The following is an 18184-nucleotide window of genomic DNA, read 5'->3' on the forward strand; positions in this document are numbered from 1 at the left end:
TTTAGGACACATTGATTTCATAAATTTCTCGCCTCTCTTCTGTCTTTATTTTTTTCCTTTAAAGATTTCTTTTTATTTATTTATTTTTATTTGAAAGTCAGATATACAGAAAGGAGGAAAGACAGAGAGGAAGATTTTCTATCCGATGATTTACTTCCCAAGTGGCTGCAATGGCTGGAGCTACGCCGATCCGAAGCCAGGAGCCTCTGTGCAGGGTCCCAAGGCTTTGGACCATCCTTCTCTGCTTTTCCAGGCCACAAGCAGGGAGATGGATGGGAGCAGGGCTGCCAGGACATGAACTGGCGCATGCAAAGTGAGAACTATATCCACTAGGCTACTGTGCTGGGCCCTTCTGTCTTTATTCTAAAACAAAAATATTCTCTCCCTTCTTTTTCTTTCCCTTTCTGTCCCTCATCTTTCCCTCTTTCCCTCTTCTTCAGATAGCTACTTTTTTTTTTTTAGAAAAATTACTCTTCTGTCTTCTTCCAACTTCTAGAGAATATGAAAAATCTCTAGAGCAAACAGACTCTCCCTAAAAGGTTATAACATCAACGCTCTGAAGCAGTGGAGCTTGGGTGGGGAGGCAGCAGCTGCCTCACCTCCAGCTTATAAGGACTAGTTGAACTTCTACCCAGCACCTCCTGGAGCAGAATCCTGGGTGGCGAGAGCAACCTGAGTGTCAACAAATCCTATGAGGGGTTTTTAAGTGTTTTGGTTAACATGCAGAAGATCAGTGCTGTCAGCATCCCCCTCCCTCTGTCTTTGTGGTCTCAGCCCTAACTACTGCCTCCCACGCAGTCCTAGGACTCTGCTAGAAAAGGCTCTTAATATTGAGTTTATGGTTTCTCAGCATGACATAGTTCAAGTATAGGGTGAGAGTAAATTGTCACATCTTTCTTGCTTTCTGCATCATTCCCCAGGAGTTTTGTCCTGATTTAGCAGAGTTCCAAGAAACTAGAGGGATGTCAGAGGTTGCTGTTGTTACACAGCAGCTAGAACTGGAAAATGTTCCAAAGTATTAAAGTCTCTCCTCTAACATGTATTTTTACAAAATAATGGAAAAAAAAGAATCAAGTATTCAGGGTATTATTATGTCTGTGACCTAGAATGCTTGCTATTTAGGATTATCAAAATGCATTCATTTTAATTTGGTTTATCTGTAAGTATATAATGTTGTGGACTAAAGAAAAATATATTATGTAATTATTAGTGTGCGTGTTTTATTGTGACTGGTTGAACATTATGTATTCTATTAGCAAAACTTATGAAGCAATAACTAGACACAGCTTACTCTGGGGCACATAAGGAAGAATGATCCATACTGGTGAAGAGCTTGGCTTTAAATTCTTGCTTTTAAATCTTCCTGTCTAATTTATATGGAGCCAAAAGATATCTTGATAAAGTCATCACAATTTAGTAATGTTAGTTAGCTTTTATGAGTTCATAAATCAGTATTCTTAATGCTTCTTAAAAAAACACTAAATTTTAGAAAATAAGCTAAAGGAAGAAATGTTTAGACAACTAATCATGACCCTTTTGTCATTTAAAATATTGTTGTTGGTCTAACTTAGAAACATAGAACTTGGGAGTCTGGTGCAATGGTTCAACTGGCTAACCCTCCATCCTGCAGTGCCAGCATCTCATATGGGTATATTCCATAAGGGCACCAATTCATGTCCTGAGTGGTCCACTTCCATTCTAGCATACTACTTATGGCCTAGGAAAATGGCAGATGACCGCAAAGCCTTGGGACCCTACCCCCATGTGGGAAACCCAGGGGTAGGGTTGGCTTCTGGCTTCTGATCATTACAGCTTTAGCTGTTGCAGCCATTTTGGGATTGAACCAGCAGATGAAAGATCTTTTTCTCTCTCTCTCTCTTTCTCTATGTAGAACTGTCTTTCCAATGGAAGAAAAGGAATACATATTTTTTCCATACCAACAGAGCACAGGGTTTCAATTTCTGCACATCCTCTCTAATACCTGTTACTTTCTGTTCTTTTTAAATAACCCTCTTTGATTATGAAGTATTATCTCATTTTAATAAATTGACTTATTTCAATACAATAAAATAACTTTTTTTAAATAATAAGGGCCAGCTACTAATAAGTAAACAACTTCTCTTAAATGTGTCCTTTTTCTGCATTTTTCTTTTCTAAATTCAAAGACTAAAATCATTCTGTTGAAAGAAAGGAAAGCGTATATTTTCCCCTAAAAAAAAAAAAGTGTTATCCACTTGAACCTACACTTGCAAGAAAAGAGGTTCTTCTTTCCTCCTGTCTCAGGTTTGGCATTCACCTTGATACAAGGTTATGTTTTTTCTTTCTATTTTTAGAAGAACTCACATCCTTCCTAAATATAAAGTGGGCTCCTTGTCCCACATTTACAAACAATATCTTGTAACTGCTGCAGAAAAATCAATATTCCCCAGCAGGCTGTTCTCTGTGCATAAATATCAAGCACCAACAGCCCAAGTAGCAGGTGCCCTCAATCCTTCAAAACAAGACCACGTGGCTGACAGTTAGAAAAGGGAAAAGTCTACTGAATTTATGGTTTCAAAAGAAGCCACTTAAATGAGGTTTATTTTGTAGCTGCCATGCACATAGCTCAAACTTTTGCTTTGTTGATTCGTTGGGGATTAAATTTTCCCGTTCAGGTTCCTGCAGATTCTCCGTTCCCAAAGTTTGCTTTCAGCAAGTAAGGCTCTTTCTCTACATTCCTGTGCTGTGATCCTCAGTGCAGATATGGCCTTCTCTATCGCCTTCCTTACGAAATTGACTGTGAAAGAAACTAGTTATATGTGATATTTCACGACCATCGATAAGGATTTTAATGCATGTAAGGATTTTTTTTATCAGTGTAAGGAATTATTGTTAGAAAACATTACAAGTATGTCTTTATAGAATGTTTTCTTGATATGTGTAAAAGGAGAATTATAAAATGTTTCAAACTTGCCTTTAAAAAGTTCACAAAAATTGGTGTTCTATGTGAAACAAAATCAGAAAAATTGTGATAATTACAGAAGTTAGATGAGGGCACAGGAGGATTTATTTTGCTAGTGTCTGTATGCAGAATTGAAAATTTTCACATTAAAGATATTTTTCAAATAAGAAAGCTTGGTGATAAAATGTCTAAATGAAAGTGTTTTTTTTTTTTAAAGAAGAACAGTTTAAAACAAAAGATTAAAAAATACTCCAGCAGATGGTAACCAAGTATGTGTATGCCGATGCCAAGCGCCCCAGGGAGCCAAAGGAGCAGGCTTAAAGAGCAAGGTGGCAGGGTATCCACCCATAGGCGTGTTCTGCCAACTCAGGTGGAGGAACTATTCAGGTTGGCAGGAACAATTCAGTCTTACTTTATATTCTCTCTTTTATATTCTCTCTCTCTCTTCCTTCCTCTCCCCCCATACACCCCAAAGCTATGTAAGGTCTCTTGGAAGAGGAGTCTTCCTGGGAGTAGGTCAAATCCCAAGAAGGCCTTTGCCCCGGCATGCATGGTCCCCCTAGTGCAATAGTCCATGGTAAGAGTTTGAGCCTCTGCAGGCATCACAGAGCAGGTGTAAGACCTACTTATATCAGAACTTGCAGCCCACTCGCTCACAGGCGTATCTTCCCTCTCTTCTTTCCCTCCCTCCCCCCCCCCCAACACACACTTGCTAGGACATCTTGAATATGCCTTAGGCTTTATAGAGTGACAGGATGAGTGATTGAGTTCATGTTGCTTCTGCTTTCTGCCCTGACAAAAATAACTGAGGAAAGGAATTGCAAATGCTAGCTGCTAGTTGCCTGCTCAAACTATTACATATGTTAGGAGGATGGGTAGAAGATGTAGGGGAGATGGTGAACTAATACTTCAATGTGGCTTGGCTCTTGAAAGAAATATATTAATCTAGATTAATAAGGTTTCTTTTGCTGTATCTTTCGATACATCCTATATCGAAGTGCCTGGATCTTGGTTCCACTTTTAAAAAATTATATATGTACATATATGTGTGTATGTGTGTGTGTATGTATATATATCTCAAATTATATCTCTCAAATTATACATATATAATTATATATATATGATTGGAAGTGGAGCAGCCAGGACTCAAACCAACCCCCATACGGATTGCAAGTGCCACAGGCAGTAGTAGTCCTACCCAGTACATCCTAGTACAGGTGCTTGGCTGCACTTCTAATTCTAGCTTCCTGTTGACGTGCCACTGAAAGGCAGCAGGTGATGGCAGAAATGCTTGGTTTCCTGTCACTGTCCTGGGAGAAGCAGATTGAATTCTGAGTTCCTAGCTTCAACTTGGCCTAGTCCTTCCTTTTGCCTTTTCTTTGGTGTCATCCCACACTTCCTCTTTCCTGTGCTCCCCTCACTGCTCCCCACTCCATCTCTTTAGTTTTTACCCATGTCCTGACACCTGCACGCTCAGATTCTCCTGCTTCTCCTCCTCCTGTGTGTCACTGCATGCTCCCCAAAGTGACTTCAGTTGGCCTGGTGATCAGAAGCCCCTTGGTGCTTGCCAAGTAGGCCATCTTCAGCCCAGACCTCCTCCATAATGAGCCCTAGAGCATGTTTTGTTTTATTTTTCTCCCCCGAGTAGTCCCTGTTAGAAGTCTTTCTGCACTGTGGTATCACAAGTAGAGCCTCAGCTTGCAGTGTATGCAATTCATGTGGGCTCTAATTCATGTCCCAGCTGCTCTGCTTACAATACAGCTCCCTGCGGGTGGCCTGGGAAAAGAAGTGGAGGGCGGCCCTAGTGCTTGGGCCCTGCTGCTCATGTTGAAGACCTGGAAGAAGCTCCTGACTGTGGTCTTGACCTGGCCCAACTTTGTCCATTGTGAACCACCAGAATGGAAAATCTCTGTCTTTGTCTCTCTTTCTAATTCTGACTTTCAGATAAATTAAGAAGGAAGACTTAAAAAGTCACTATTCCTCCAGCTTTTTCAATGAACTTGTTCTTTTTGAACAGCAATAGTTATCCTCATACTATATTGACAGATCAGGAATATTCCTCAGATATGTCCTCTGCCCTCCATTATTACAGCTGCCACTTTTGGACCAGTTTTTCTCAGTTCTTTGCATGGCCTCATTGGCCCTCTAGCATCACTCCCCTAGTATTATCCATCTTAACTCCCAACCCCCCAGGTCATGTTTCAACCAAGTAAAGCTATGACAGCTCCCACCACCCACAGCTGAATCCCCCATCTTCACTCCTGCCCAGCTGTGCATGTGAGTCTTGCTGCCAACACTTCCATAACACCCCGCCCCCTGGCCGCACTGGACTTCCAGGCATGCCAGGCCTAGCCATGCTGTTTTCTCTCCAAGAATACCCTCTGTTAAGTCAGCTTCTTGTCCCCTTGATCCAGTAGAGACAGCACTTCTAAGCAGCTTCCCTCCATTTCCCCCAGGGGGAACAAATTGTACTCTCTTTGATGTTTTTTACTACCGAATTTATATCTCTGTGGTAACCCAGATATTCACTGCAACTTAGCTGTTTGCTGGTGCCTCTCCCAATTGTGTTGCTGTGCCCAGGCATTCCACTTCTAGAGTGACTGAATGATCAATGAATGAATCAGGTAATAACATGGGAATGCAGAAAATGCATGCATAATATTTTAACGGCACCTCTTTTGTAATCTTGACATTCTCCAGATTTTCTAAACTCTCTATCACCCTCATCTAATCCGTTTGTCAGTTTGGAAAGCATACATGGGAAAAGGTACCCCCACATCCCACAGCATTCTCTGTATGTCAATAGTGGCTTAACTAACTGCAGATTCAGATAATTATCTTCACTACTATAATGCCTTCTCAAGGAAAATTCACGCATACAGACAAAGGCTTCCTTTGCCTCAAATCACAGACTGTAGAGATTTTCTGAGTGTTTTTCTCTCATATCAGTTACAGGTACCACTCATCCTCTGAGTAGATAATAGAGTTAAATGCTAATGGGGAAAAATTAATCAGAAATGTTTTTGGGTCTACAAGGGAGGGAAATATAGGTGTTGGAAATGGCTAAGTGGACTCACTGATTGCCCCGAAGTTATTTTGTGCCCATTTACTGTAACTTTTGACAGCTTTACTACCTATGCCAAGGTTTGCAAAACATGTTCTTGCCATAGCTGCTTACCTGCCAGTGTGCCATAGCACTAACAATAAGGCAATTAGGGGTGGAAGTCACTTTCTGAAGACATTTACCAAATCCCAAGGTGCTTAGTGACTCCACAAACATAGAATTTCCACCACGTCTCAGCCTATCTATCATTCTGTCAGTCCCCAGTTCTTTGCTTCATATTCTCTTCTCTTTTTGAGCCCCTCTAAGGTCAAAGTGTAAAGCGTACATTAGCACTCTGGTTGTACATATTACCACTTGGATATCTAATTTCTGGGACTACGTTAATGTCTTCTTGTATGATATAATACAAATAGAGAGTACTACCAAGGGCATCGGGCCCAGAAATAAGCAGATTCCTGTGGGCAGTATGGTTATGTTTGTATTCAGCCCTCAGTACAAATGAGTCAAAGTAGGAACCGGTACTGTGCAGCCCCTGACTCTCTCATGAGGCTGACTCCTGCTCAGACTCCCAGTTTGTTCTGTGGGTTTCTAACAGAATCGTGAACTTCCAGCCATGATGCTGAAGGCTCACTCTTCGATGAAGCGTATTTTGTACGGCATGTACAACTATGAGAACACTAGATGCTCCTGTGTTACTGAACACAGACGATTAGAATAATGGACGTGGCACTCACTTCTCCATGAAATCCTCTTCGTGCCATCCACGGCCGTTTTCTCCTCAGAATTGTCAACACTGAACTGCTTGGCCCTTGGCAGTAGGTCATTTGGAGTTCACTATCATTGTGTTTTAGTCTATTGCAAAATACTTATGTTCTTCTCAGGGACTACCACTTAGATGTTTATCTAGGCTGTGTGTTTATTCTGTTACAACTAAAACACTAAAAGAAATGTGTGAGGTAGAACAGAAAAATCCTTTCATATATAAAAGTATCACCGATAATGTCACCACCCAGAACTAACCACTGTGGTTAACATTAGGGGATATAATTTTTTCAGTGTTTACATTTTTTTTAATATGAAAGATGTCCTTGTACAAACTGTATTGTACCTGGCTTTCCTCTGTGTTTGTATTAGAGAACCTTGTTTATATTAGCTAACCTGTGTTAGATTTTTTTCAGCTTCACTTCCAATTATTCCCTGAAATTTTAATGTCTTAATATACAATTATATGCATAAATATACAATCATTTTCATAATTTTTAATTGTACCTTGTGGATGTTTTTGGTTTTGCTTGGAGAAAAACCATAGTTGAAAGTGAAAGGTCTTAAAAAGTTGTTGGAAAATGTGTATTTTGTTAAAAAAAAAAAGAAGAAGAAGCTTTTCATGTATTTGAACATTGTTCTGCACTGAAAATTTATCTTTTAATTCTATCTTCCATGACATTTTTAAAATACTCTTGTAAATTTGTGACAAGTGCCTTCAACAGATGTTGCAGTTCTTGCAATTGTATTTAGACTTGATATACTGAAACTCAGTTCTTTTGTTCACTGTAGGAGAACACAAGCTTCATTTTATACCTGCCCTGATTGGCCCCTTCCTTGAAGTGACCCTGATCCCCCAGCCCGATCTCCGCAATGTCATGATCCCTATTTTTCATGACATGATGGACTGGGAACAGAGGCGGAGTGGCAACTTTAAACAGGTAGGTGTCATGTGCTCCCCAAAAGCACTGAAACCATTTAATTTATAATTGCGTGTCTCTAAGCTCCCAGATTCAACCTTGAAGTAGAAAATAAAGCAGCTGAGCTGGCAAACCTGAATTCCAGGCTGGCCTATCCACTCTCAAGCCATATGGCAGGTCCTGTGTCCCCCAGAACTCCCCAGTAAAGCCTGAAACACACACACACACACACACACACACACACACACACACACACACACACACACACGCACAATTGCTTTCTGCTAAATATTTCTTGGATATCCCAAGTCTGTATTTAAGAATTCTCAGGGATCTTATTTGATCCCAGTTGGACTCTGCACAGAGGAATCAGAGGATTAATGACACTTGAAATCATCGAGCTCTCAGTGGTCTGCACATTGCACCTTGGTGAATGTCTTAGTTTTGAGCATTTGATTCACAGTATGTTTTATTGCTCTTTGCTTGAAGCACTGAGAATTAATTTAATGAAGAACGCATTCGAAATTCTTATGAAAGGAAATTCCAAGGGGATGCACCTCTCATTTCTCATTGACAGAGATTCTAATAGCTTTGCTCCACTTTCCTGAGGACAGACATTCTGATTACAGAACACGGCTGCCTGAGGAGTCAGCTGCACTCACCATGCCACATTGCTCAAGTTGGAGACCAGCTGGCCTTCGGCCCATTCATTCCCTTGTTGCATCCACGTGTCTCTCCTCCACGCCTCTCCAAATGAAGTCTTGCTCAGATGTTAGAAACAGTTGTCAATTGTGTGACTAAACCAAGTGCCTAGAAAAGCATCCTGGTGCAAACACACACACACACACACACGCATACACACACATGTATTCCACCTTTAGTGGTGAGTACATGGATTTCCAGGAAATCCAAAGGAAAATGAAAGGCTCTTAAAAATTGGGCTGAGTGAGGCAGGGGGAGGACCTACTTTCCCTCCTTCGTTATCTCTTGATGGAAATTTGGCTGAAAGGAATAATTGGGCTTTGACACAGTTGAATGCCCACCCCAGTCCCTTATGATTGAGGTTTTCTTGGTCACAGAGAGATTGTTCATTTTGTTTCTCTTCCAGCCTCTGATACTCATAGATGAAGGGATATTTTCCTTCCTGATAGTCCCAAAGGATTCATGTCCTTGAGCACATAAATGTTTTGCCTACAGTTTTTAGGAAATATGTCATTTCTCTTCCCTGCTGCTTTTTATTGACTTAGAATATTTTTGTGGATCTCCCATCTGTCCATGGACAAGACCAGTTCTCAATGCAGCCTTGAACTGTTTTGGAGAAAGTAAATATAAAACAGTGAGGATTTCAGTTTAGCGTATGTGGATGTGTTCATTTGGTGATGTAAAAAAAAGTAGAACTTTTTCAGTTTTTGTAGCCCTTAAAAGGGAACTCAAATATTGAAACTGGGCTGCAAGCATGTGTGTTTGGGTCGAGAAATAGAAACGTGTCTTTGGCAGCCGTAGATGCCATCCAGACGGCAAATGGAAGTCCTGTAACTTCATCTAAATTAACCCCCTGGAATTCCTCAGAGCTGCCTGCTATTAACCACCACTAATAAAGTCGTTTTCATACAGTTTACTGCAGCTTTTTCCCTGGCATGCATCAGTACGTTTTAATCTACTGAGAAACCCTCTTTGTGGAGAAGAGGAAAGAGCCTAAGTTTTGGCTGTGTTTCAGGTGGAAGCCAAGCTGATCGACAAGCTGGATAGCCTGATGTCAGAAGGCAAAGGTGATGAAACTTACCGCGAGCTCTTCAACAGTATGTGAGTAACGTGCTTACCTCCAGTGCATTCTATGCAGGGGGTGTCCATCAGTCCTGAGCCACTCTGTCCCGCACGGCACTGCTGTAGTTGAGAGCTGTGAAGACAGCTTGGGTCTCTCAGGAGTTCTTTGTCTTTGTGGAGTGTGAAATACAGGATAATTGCCTAACTCTGGTGAAGAAAGGATCTTATTATGTTGATAATTAAATGTGTTGCCCATATTTTCATCTCCGATAGGGACAGGTTGCAAATGTTACATAACAAATCTCACTCTTTTCATGCCTGATCATCTTAAAGCCATTGCTTAATAAAAAAAAAAAATGATGATTTCTAAACTAGGGTTATGAGTGGGAGAGGAAAAAAGGAGTGTGTTTGTAGTGTTGGCGTGCAGTGTCCTCCAAAGTAAAATATCCTTGGCTGATTTGCTGTGGGGAAAATTAACCTAGTTTGCACCTGTTTTTCAACACCTGATTCAATTCATCAATACTGATTGTTCACTCAGCATTATTCATTGCTTCTGAAATGTTTCATAGCATACCCTCTGAGATTATCACAGCAGCAAATTATTTTTAGCATATTCTTGTTTTAGATGGAAGGTAAAAATCATACTGGAGTTCTAGAAAGGGAGTTTGAGGTTGAGCCTTCCGGTAGAATCAAATCTTAATCACAGTATGAATTGTTTCTGCCCCAACTGTTCATTCACAGGATGGAAATGGCCCTAGAGGACACAGGGGAGTGTTTGAATGCTCTGAGACTTGAGGTCTAGCACTTGCTTTCTCCATGGCTCTGTGGATCTTAGTTATTTTCAAGCATACTTACAAGGTGTTTCTTTTGGAAGGAAAAATTAGCTTATTGTGCTTGGGAAATGTTTGCAGCTCTTTCAGAAGTGTAAAAATGATGAAGTAATGAACATTTCTAGTACAAAACATTTTTACTTGTGCTTGCGTCCAAATTTTATCTAGAACTAAACATTAATGCTTTAGTATGGATGGCCAAATGCAAAATTTTGCAATTTGTTCTGTGATCAATAATTTCCATCAGTGGAAATCTTAATGTATAGGTTCAAAGAGTATTATTAGTGACGAATAGGCCAAAGAGATTTCAGTTTGCCCAAATCAAAATCATTCTTGAAGCTTTCAGCAAAATTTTATTGAGGGGGAAAGCCAGAGTGGAGGTGTAGGGATTTCATGTGGTAGCAGTGGGTGATAAAAATCCATTCTTTGTGCTGCACCCTGAAGAACACCATTTTCTTATGATACTGCAATTAAAACAGAACTTTTAATAATTATTCACTAAGCCCTTGTTCATTCTAGTGTGCAAAGCCTCTGTCTTTCATGACAGCTGGAGTTTAGCAAGAATTCTGATTAAAACCTCATCTAATATAATAAATTGCTTTTAAAAATCATACTCATTTCAGTTACTAGTCCTGAGGTTGAATGGAGAACTAAAATAAGAAAGCACTTAGTGAAATGAATCGCTTGGGAATTGTGATTAATTATTAATAATAACTTCACAAGATTAATAAATACACAGTTCTACAGTGCCTCTCATCTCCCTTAACAAAGGTTTTATAACATGTCTTTAGGATTGCTTGTGTATAAATATGACTTTGAAATAGAAGATACACCTTGGCATCAGGATGAAATCAATAATTGTAGTATTTATGTCTCTGTAATTAAGAATAAGTTAAGGTGCCAGATTCACTCAATGGAGTTTTTACATTCTTTTTTAGTGTACTGCTAAGAATGCTACCATAAATATTTTGCTTTCATATTACCCTGATCAGCATATTGCCAATATATCAAGTCTGAAGTGATAATTACATGCAATTAAATTTAAATCAAATGGGCTCAAAAAAATCTGTATGATAGGGGGAAAAGTCAGATGCTTTTTGGGCAGTGGAGATCCCAATGAATTTGTATAGTCACAGTGAGTCAGTCACAGTGAGTTGGGTACACTCGCCATTACATCTTACATTCTCTTCTGTTCCCTCTAACCCATGCCTGAAACGTCTAAACATTTTTCAGAAGCTGAAAGTGGCTCGTTGCCCCCTGAAATGTGGCATTTGCCAAAAGGGGCCCTTTGGATGGAGTGAGACTTTTTTCTTGCCCAAACACTAAGCTCCAACATTATCTTTATTTACCCACACTGTGTAATTTTTGAAATAAGTGGGATTTGTTAGTTTTGATGACACTGACAGTGTCTTAGCAACCAATGTGAGGTATCCAGAAGAACATCTGTAACTAAAGTTTTCTTTCCCTGGATCCACTGCATCCACCCATTCATTGAACTGCCCTGTGTCAGGCACTCGTGTAGGGCTAGAGGCTGCATGAATATGCTATAGATGTTTACAGTAGGGCCATCAGCTGAATCGCAGACACGAAAAGAGCTTTGCAGAAGTAACAGCCACCTCAGTTCCTTCTTAGTCTTGTAACAAACAACTACTGTTTAAGACAAGAGTTCCTGTGTAACACTACACTTTATTAATACAGCCTCTCTCTTCGGATTGTGTTCACAGACATAAGTGTGATATAGCAGGGTGATGGGCTGAGTGTGACCCTGTTGTGATACAAAGAGAGATTGGGAGATTGAAGATTGCATTCAGATCACTCCCCACTCCCATTTGTTTCCTGGAATAAAAGCCCAGTGACCAATGTCATCCTTCAGGATCATGGCTTATTCCAATCCCCGATATTATATGATCTCCATGCTTACAACAGAGCAGGCTTTCCAATTAGCAATGAGAAATCACCTATCTCTGCTGTTAGAGGAGGTCCCAGTGTAATCAGTGTGGGCATGGCACGTGATTGCAGACCCAATGAAGAAGCCTGGTCTTCCCATTCTACCTTGCTATCAGACAGCCTGGGAAATGGCAAGCCTCCGAACAGAGGCAGCAAGCCTGATGGAGAATGCAGGTGAGCTGGCTTCTAGACTGGTCCTGGTCTTCAGGAGTCAGACAAACAAGTAGCACAGAGTCTGTCTCTTGTTATGAGTGATCGACGTAGCTCCAAGTTCTTACTGCTCCAGAAAACTATGCAAATTCATGAAGCTCATTCCCATAAAAGAAGTCTTTGTATATTTTTAGAATTATTACTTAACTCAGATTCTTTGTTTTTTTAGCTTCTAAAGTATATGAGGTGTGGGCTGTCACTTGGGAAAATTGCTACATCATACTGCCTCGCTTTGGCAGGCAGAGTTTCATTTGATGACTTGGTTCTATACCAGTTTGCCATTCATTTAAGCTGGAAACAGGTATTATTTGGAGGGTTTTTAAAAACAAACAAAAAACCCCGGCACATTTCAATGAACAAGGGATATTCCCCCAAAAGGATTCCTCAGGATTTGTTCCTGATGCATGCAATCTCTACCCCACCCACCTGCCCATCCTTACTGCAGGAAAGGATTTGGAATCAGCCAGAACGCATGATCAGGAGTGCAGAGGCAACAGGCAGACGGAAGAGACAGAAGACCGGACTCTGGAATAGCAATAGCAGGAAATAGCTGAGGAAAAGGAGGAAAACTGGAAGAAGACATAGCCCCAGACAGAAGGGAGCTCTGACAGTCTCCTCTGTCCTTTAGTGTCATATATGATCAGCTTTGAGTGTTCTTCTAAGAAGCGTTTTCTCGCTGTCTTGTGTCTGAAGCTAAGATGAAAGGGAAATCAGACTTCAGAAGACAGTGAAGATTGTTCGGTTCCAGGGGATGGGGAACAACCTCACGCGGTTGTGCTTGGGCTCTGGCTTTTCTCTTTGGGGACACATTCAGTTGTACAAGCTTCACCATGCATGCTCTGAATTTGCTGAGAGGCAGGAATGAAAGCAAAGCAGATCCTGATCATGTGGCTGTCACTGTTTCCTGTTTACAGTGGTAGCTCTGCTCCCAGGTGCTTAAGAGTAGGGGACATGTAGGAGGGGAGATATAGTTCTGTGCTTGTCATCAATCCTCAATAACAGCCAGTTAGAAAAATCCTCTGTGATTAATGACAAAATGAATGAAATCTGTGGAGTGAGTGCACAGATAGTACAATATGTATTGAGTGGGCAAATGTTAAGTGCAAGGAAAAAAAAAAAACGCAAAACGTCATACCGTCTGTATAAGGATTTTCCTGTAGCTGTTGCATTGCAGTAAAATTGCTTGGATGAAGATGCATTCCACTGAGAGGTAGGAAGAGGTTTTTATGGGAATAAAACTAGATCTTACTTAACAGAAAACTTGGAGGTACTTCTGTTTTCGCTGTTCGCAGTGCTTTTTTTTGTGGTAAGGCATAATCCTCTCTTAGCGTAAGAAAGAAGCTAGGGAAAAAAAATGTCTTTGGGCTGTGAGGTGCTTGCCTGTTTTGAAATATGACTATGTGCATGTGTTTGTATTTTATGACTTGGATAATCTGAAAATCAATTTGCTTTGTCAATGCTTCCTGGATTAGAATTCCACTATTTGGTCCCTATCCTAGGTAAGATGTTGTTTGCAAATTGTGCTACTTGTGAGATGTTGCAGTGGTTGCTAAGGCCTTTAAGGTACTGATGAAAGTAAAATGGTTGTCATGGTGACTGATAAAAATAAATGTTGAAAATGCCCTGGGTTCTTTCTTTTCCAGTTTACTAAAGAAAATTGAGCGGGAAACATGGAGGGAAAGTGGCGTCTCATTAATTGCCACTGTTACTCGCCTAATGGAGAGGTTGCTGGATTACAGGTAAGATGAGCCCTGTGTTTTCTAGATAGGCAATCCCACCCATTTCCAGTTAGAAAATCAAATAGTTAGGACACAGTCAACATTGTGCTTAATATTAATCACTTTGAAAATTGATAAATTAAGCTGTGGAACCTGGTACATTAAGACAATAGACTTTTAACGAGTTCTTTTAGAGTTCTCAGTTTGGACATGTTTTGTTTTGTTACATTACGTTCTCATTTGAGTTGAGAAGGTTCTGAGTCCTAAGAGTCCTCTGATTCTTTTATTTGAAAAAAATAATTTTTTCAAAAACTCCAGACTCACCCATTAGAAAATACTTTGTGATTAACCCATTTAACAGGGAAGGCAGTGAGCCAGATGATTGCACAACCAAGCTGTTCTCTTCCAAAGAGGGCAGGACGAGGATGAACCACGATCCGTCTTCAGATATGTCATTGATATTTATATTATCCAAACTGCTAAAGCAGCTCAGCACACTGAAATGCATGGTGATTTTGTTTCATTTCAGAAACTGAACTCTCATGCTTCTGTGAACCAGGCTGGCCAGTTACCTCCCACTCTGTTTTATGAAATGTATAATAACACATCTCTGTGCTTGCCTCCTGAGCACCCTCTCTGTGTAGTGGGAGCACAGTCTTGACATGCAAGTGAAATCTCAACAGGAACTGGTGCTCAGGTGTCTGTAGCTGTCCACTCTCCCCAGAAGCCATCAGTCCCTGAGGACTCTGTCTTCCACAGGCACTTGAAAATTGCTTCTGGTTTCCAACTATATATAGAGAGATAATGCTTTTTCCTAAAAGAAAAAAAAACTGCGTTTTCCCCTGGAAGGGAAGTTCTAACTGTTGTTTTTCTGTTTTTAGGGACTGCATGAAAATGGGAGAGGTGGATGGCAAAAAGATTGGCTGCACAGTTAGCCTTCTGGTTAGTAACCTATCTTCTTTTATTTTATCTTAACTTTCTTCCCCCACAGAGATACTCCATTTTGTTTGTTTGTGACCTGTCATAGGCCTTTTTGAGGGAAGGGATGTTTCCTTTAAGTGTGTTTCGAAGAAACATGGTGAGCTTCAAGTTACTTTAATGCCTAGAAAAGCATCAGTTGCAAACATCACCGGGTGCACCTGCTGTATTCCTGACTGCTCTCCTAGGCAGACCACTGAGGATCCTGAGAGCTCCTGGGTTCTCCTGACGTGTTGCTTTCCCACATCAAACCTCTCCTAAGAAAAAATATCCCAGCATCTCTAGAGAAAGCTTCTTTTACTTTGCTGACCTTCCCAGAGTTATGGTCATTCTACATTTTAATGAATATCAATGATATCTTGTTGTGTGAAGAAATGACAGTTTTCTGTTGAAACATGCTAACTTCTGTTTGTATGTATTTTAATTAAGGTGACTATATAATTTGTCACCCATGCAGGGCATTTTTAAGAATAAAATTAATAGTGATTTAGGAGTAGCAGGCTAAACCAGAACTGTCCTAGGCAAAGTTTATACAAAATGTCACAGCCTAACTTTTGGAAGAGTATTGTTAGCCCCGAGCAAAAGGATGACAATACTTCGAGACATTTCTTTTTCATGTTTTAAAACAGGATAAGTAAATGCTTTTGACCATTTTCCTTACTCGGATTTTAAATACAAGAGTGGTTGCTTTTGATTCTGAATCGCTGAAATGTTGGGGTGTACCTTGCAGAATGGATGAAGCCTCATCATTTTCTCTAAGTACTTGAGCCATTGTTGCTTTTCTTCCTCCTCTGGCTGTTTGACTTCTCCACATGTTCTGTTGATTTGTTTTTGCCTAAGCCTTGAGGTTTTGTTTTGCCACCACTTTCCTTCTGTTTTGGGTTAGCTCATTAGTTTGTCTTTTTCGTTCTGTTTATTCTTCTCACAGTCCCTTGCAAAGCCCAGCTCTTTCTCCTTCCTATGACAGTCTTCTTATGTTCCCCTAATTTCTTGCTGTACTGCTCCGCATCTCTGAGGAGGTGACTACTCTCATGTTTACGACACCCACCCCTTCCTCCTCATTTTTAATGTGTGATGTCTCCATCTCCAATAGCTGGCCCTGAAAATAGTGATAGCCAAGGGTCCTTTAACAAGCTACATCTTGTTCACCTGGTGGTGACTTTACAGTAATTCGGGTTGTCAGATCCAGCAGTGACCTCCAGGCCACTAGCAGGAACTCACGGGTAAGCCCCTTCTCTGCTAACACTCATTTCTAATCTTGGATGTGTTCATTCATGGAGTAAAATGTCCCGTTTGTGCTTTCCCCGTTTCTTGCTTGCAAATCAGCCTTTCTATATGATCAAGAACCTCAGCCTGAGAATTTTTTTCCTGTCCCTTCTTGCATATTGATTCCGGGAAGGCAGGAAAACTAAGTATCCATTACTTTTTGGTCTCAGTTTGTCTCTATAACCCTGGCTGTGTCGGACCTCCAGGTACAAAGCTTCATCAGTAACCCCAAAGCAAAGCTAATCCTTTCCCCCAAAGGAATTCCCTTCCACTGTGTACAAGTGCCTTCCAATTGGAGGTGAACAAATAAATGTCATCCCTACATTGTCTTTCTCTCTGTGTGTCCTTTGATGCTGAATTAATGCTCTTTACCTGTAGAAATTAGCCAGAGAATAAAATCAGTAGCCTCCAGCAGTGGTCACTTAGGGCAAAGAATTTATTGTGATAGCTTTGCCCTAACCAAGAATGGTCACTACAAAAATGTTAGCATTTTGAAAGCTATTTTAATTTGTAACTAGCTCAGGAATACTTGACAGTATAATTATTGTCTTGTTCTTTGCGTCCCACGTTTTGCCAGATGCCACGTGGAAGAGTCTCATATTCTAACTGAAGACTTTTTTTTTAGGGAGATCTATTCATTTATGAGTGATCACTTAGTTCTCAAAGCTGCTGCTTTTGTGTTGTTACAGCCAAATTTTATTTACAGAATATAAATCTCTTCAAAAAGATAAATTCCTTCATTGAATAAAGTGGTAAAAAAGCCTTATTAAACAGAAAGCCTAAACATCACTTAGACAGAAATACAGTTCATGAAAAGTTTATGAACAGAGAGTATAAAATAATTTTTACTGAAACAGTTACATGAGTGAGGCTGTTTTCAGTTTCTTACTGACAACCCCCATTTTAACTAAATTTTTACTTAAATTAACAGTGGTAAAATTGTAAAAATTCAAATTTAAACATGAAAATATGGAACAATAAAGGACAAGAAATATCTTCATTACCAGATTAGCAAATTTGCACTCAGACACATTTCTGAGACATATCAAAACCTACATGGTTGCATCATTTGAGAGATATCAGTACACATTCAGTGCTGAGGCTGCTGGCAGCACTTACAGCATATACAAAGCAGCATTACACTATGGTGCTTCGTGTTGGATAAAGCAGACTTAGGCGTTAGGCTACAGTTTGCCAATTCAACATACAGAGAACACAGTGACAGATACTCATGTTGTATTGTTTTAATTCTGAAACTGACTAAGCAAATTCTGATTTAAGCTCATGAAATAAGGCCACATCTTCTTCTTTATGACAGGGTCTTTTAAAATAAAAATATTTTGTATCATGGAACCTAGCTAGCGGAATAAAAGCTCCCACATACAGCACAGTCATAAAGTTAAAGAAAGCTGCTTCTTATCAGAAAGCTATTGGAGCTAATCCTCCTTTAGTAATATAAAAACCCACAGTGGGGTTATTAGACGTGTGATTATGGTACAACAATTCTTATTAATTAGAATGATTTGAGTTATAACAAGAGAAATGTGAACAGCATTATTTACTTGGCTTTTAAAAGACAGCCAAGATCTGTAAGAAATAAAATGAAAGGAAGAAGGATGACAGTGTAAATTAGCAGAAAATATATCTTTTCAGTGAAACATTCACCTTAATGTCAGTGTTTCTAAGTTGCAAGAGACATGGTTTTGAAAACTGGACACCATGAAATAGGCATAGGAAGCCTATTTGCTAGAAGGTAATTTGATTTCAAGTATAACTGAAGCAGT

At 40.1% G+C, this 18184-nt stretch overlaps 1 protein-coding gene across 1 annotated transcript in view; it reads left to right on the plus strand.

Annotated features, from left to right (window-relative positions):
- Positions 1–18184, plus strand: part of DOCK4 (dedicator of cytokinesis 4) — a 350501-nt gene that overhangs the window by 291508 nt on the left and 40809 nt on the right. The window contains exons 31-35 of the mRNA XM_041002001.1: positions 7560–7708; positions 9405–9490; positions 13911–13937; positions 14082–14177; positions 15038–15098. Of these exons, the coding sequence (XP_040857935.1) occupies positions 7560–7708; positions 9405–9490; positions 13911–13937; positions 14082–14177; positions 15038–15098 (419 nt within the window). The remainder of the gene's footprint in view (positions 1–7559; positions 7709–9404; positions 9491–13910; positions 13938–14081; positions 14178–15037; positions 15099–18184) is intronic.

The sequence above is a fragment of the Ochotona curzoniae genome, unplaced genomic scaffold (genome assembly GCF_017591425.1).
Source record: "Ochotona curzoniae isolate NIBS_2020 unplaced genomic scaffold, NIBS_Ocur_1.0 scaffold_2476, whole genome shotgun sequence".
NCBI lineage: Eukaryota > Metazoa > Chordata > Mammalia > Lagomorpha > Ochotonidae > Ochotona > Ochotona curzoniae.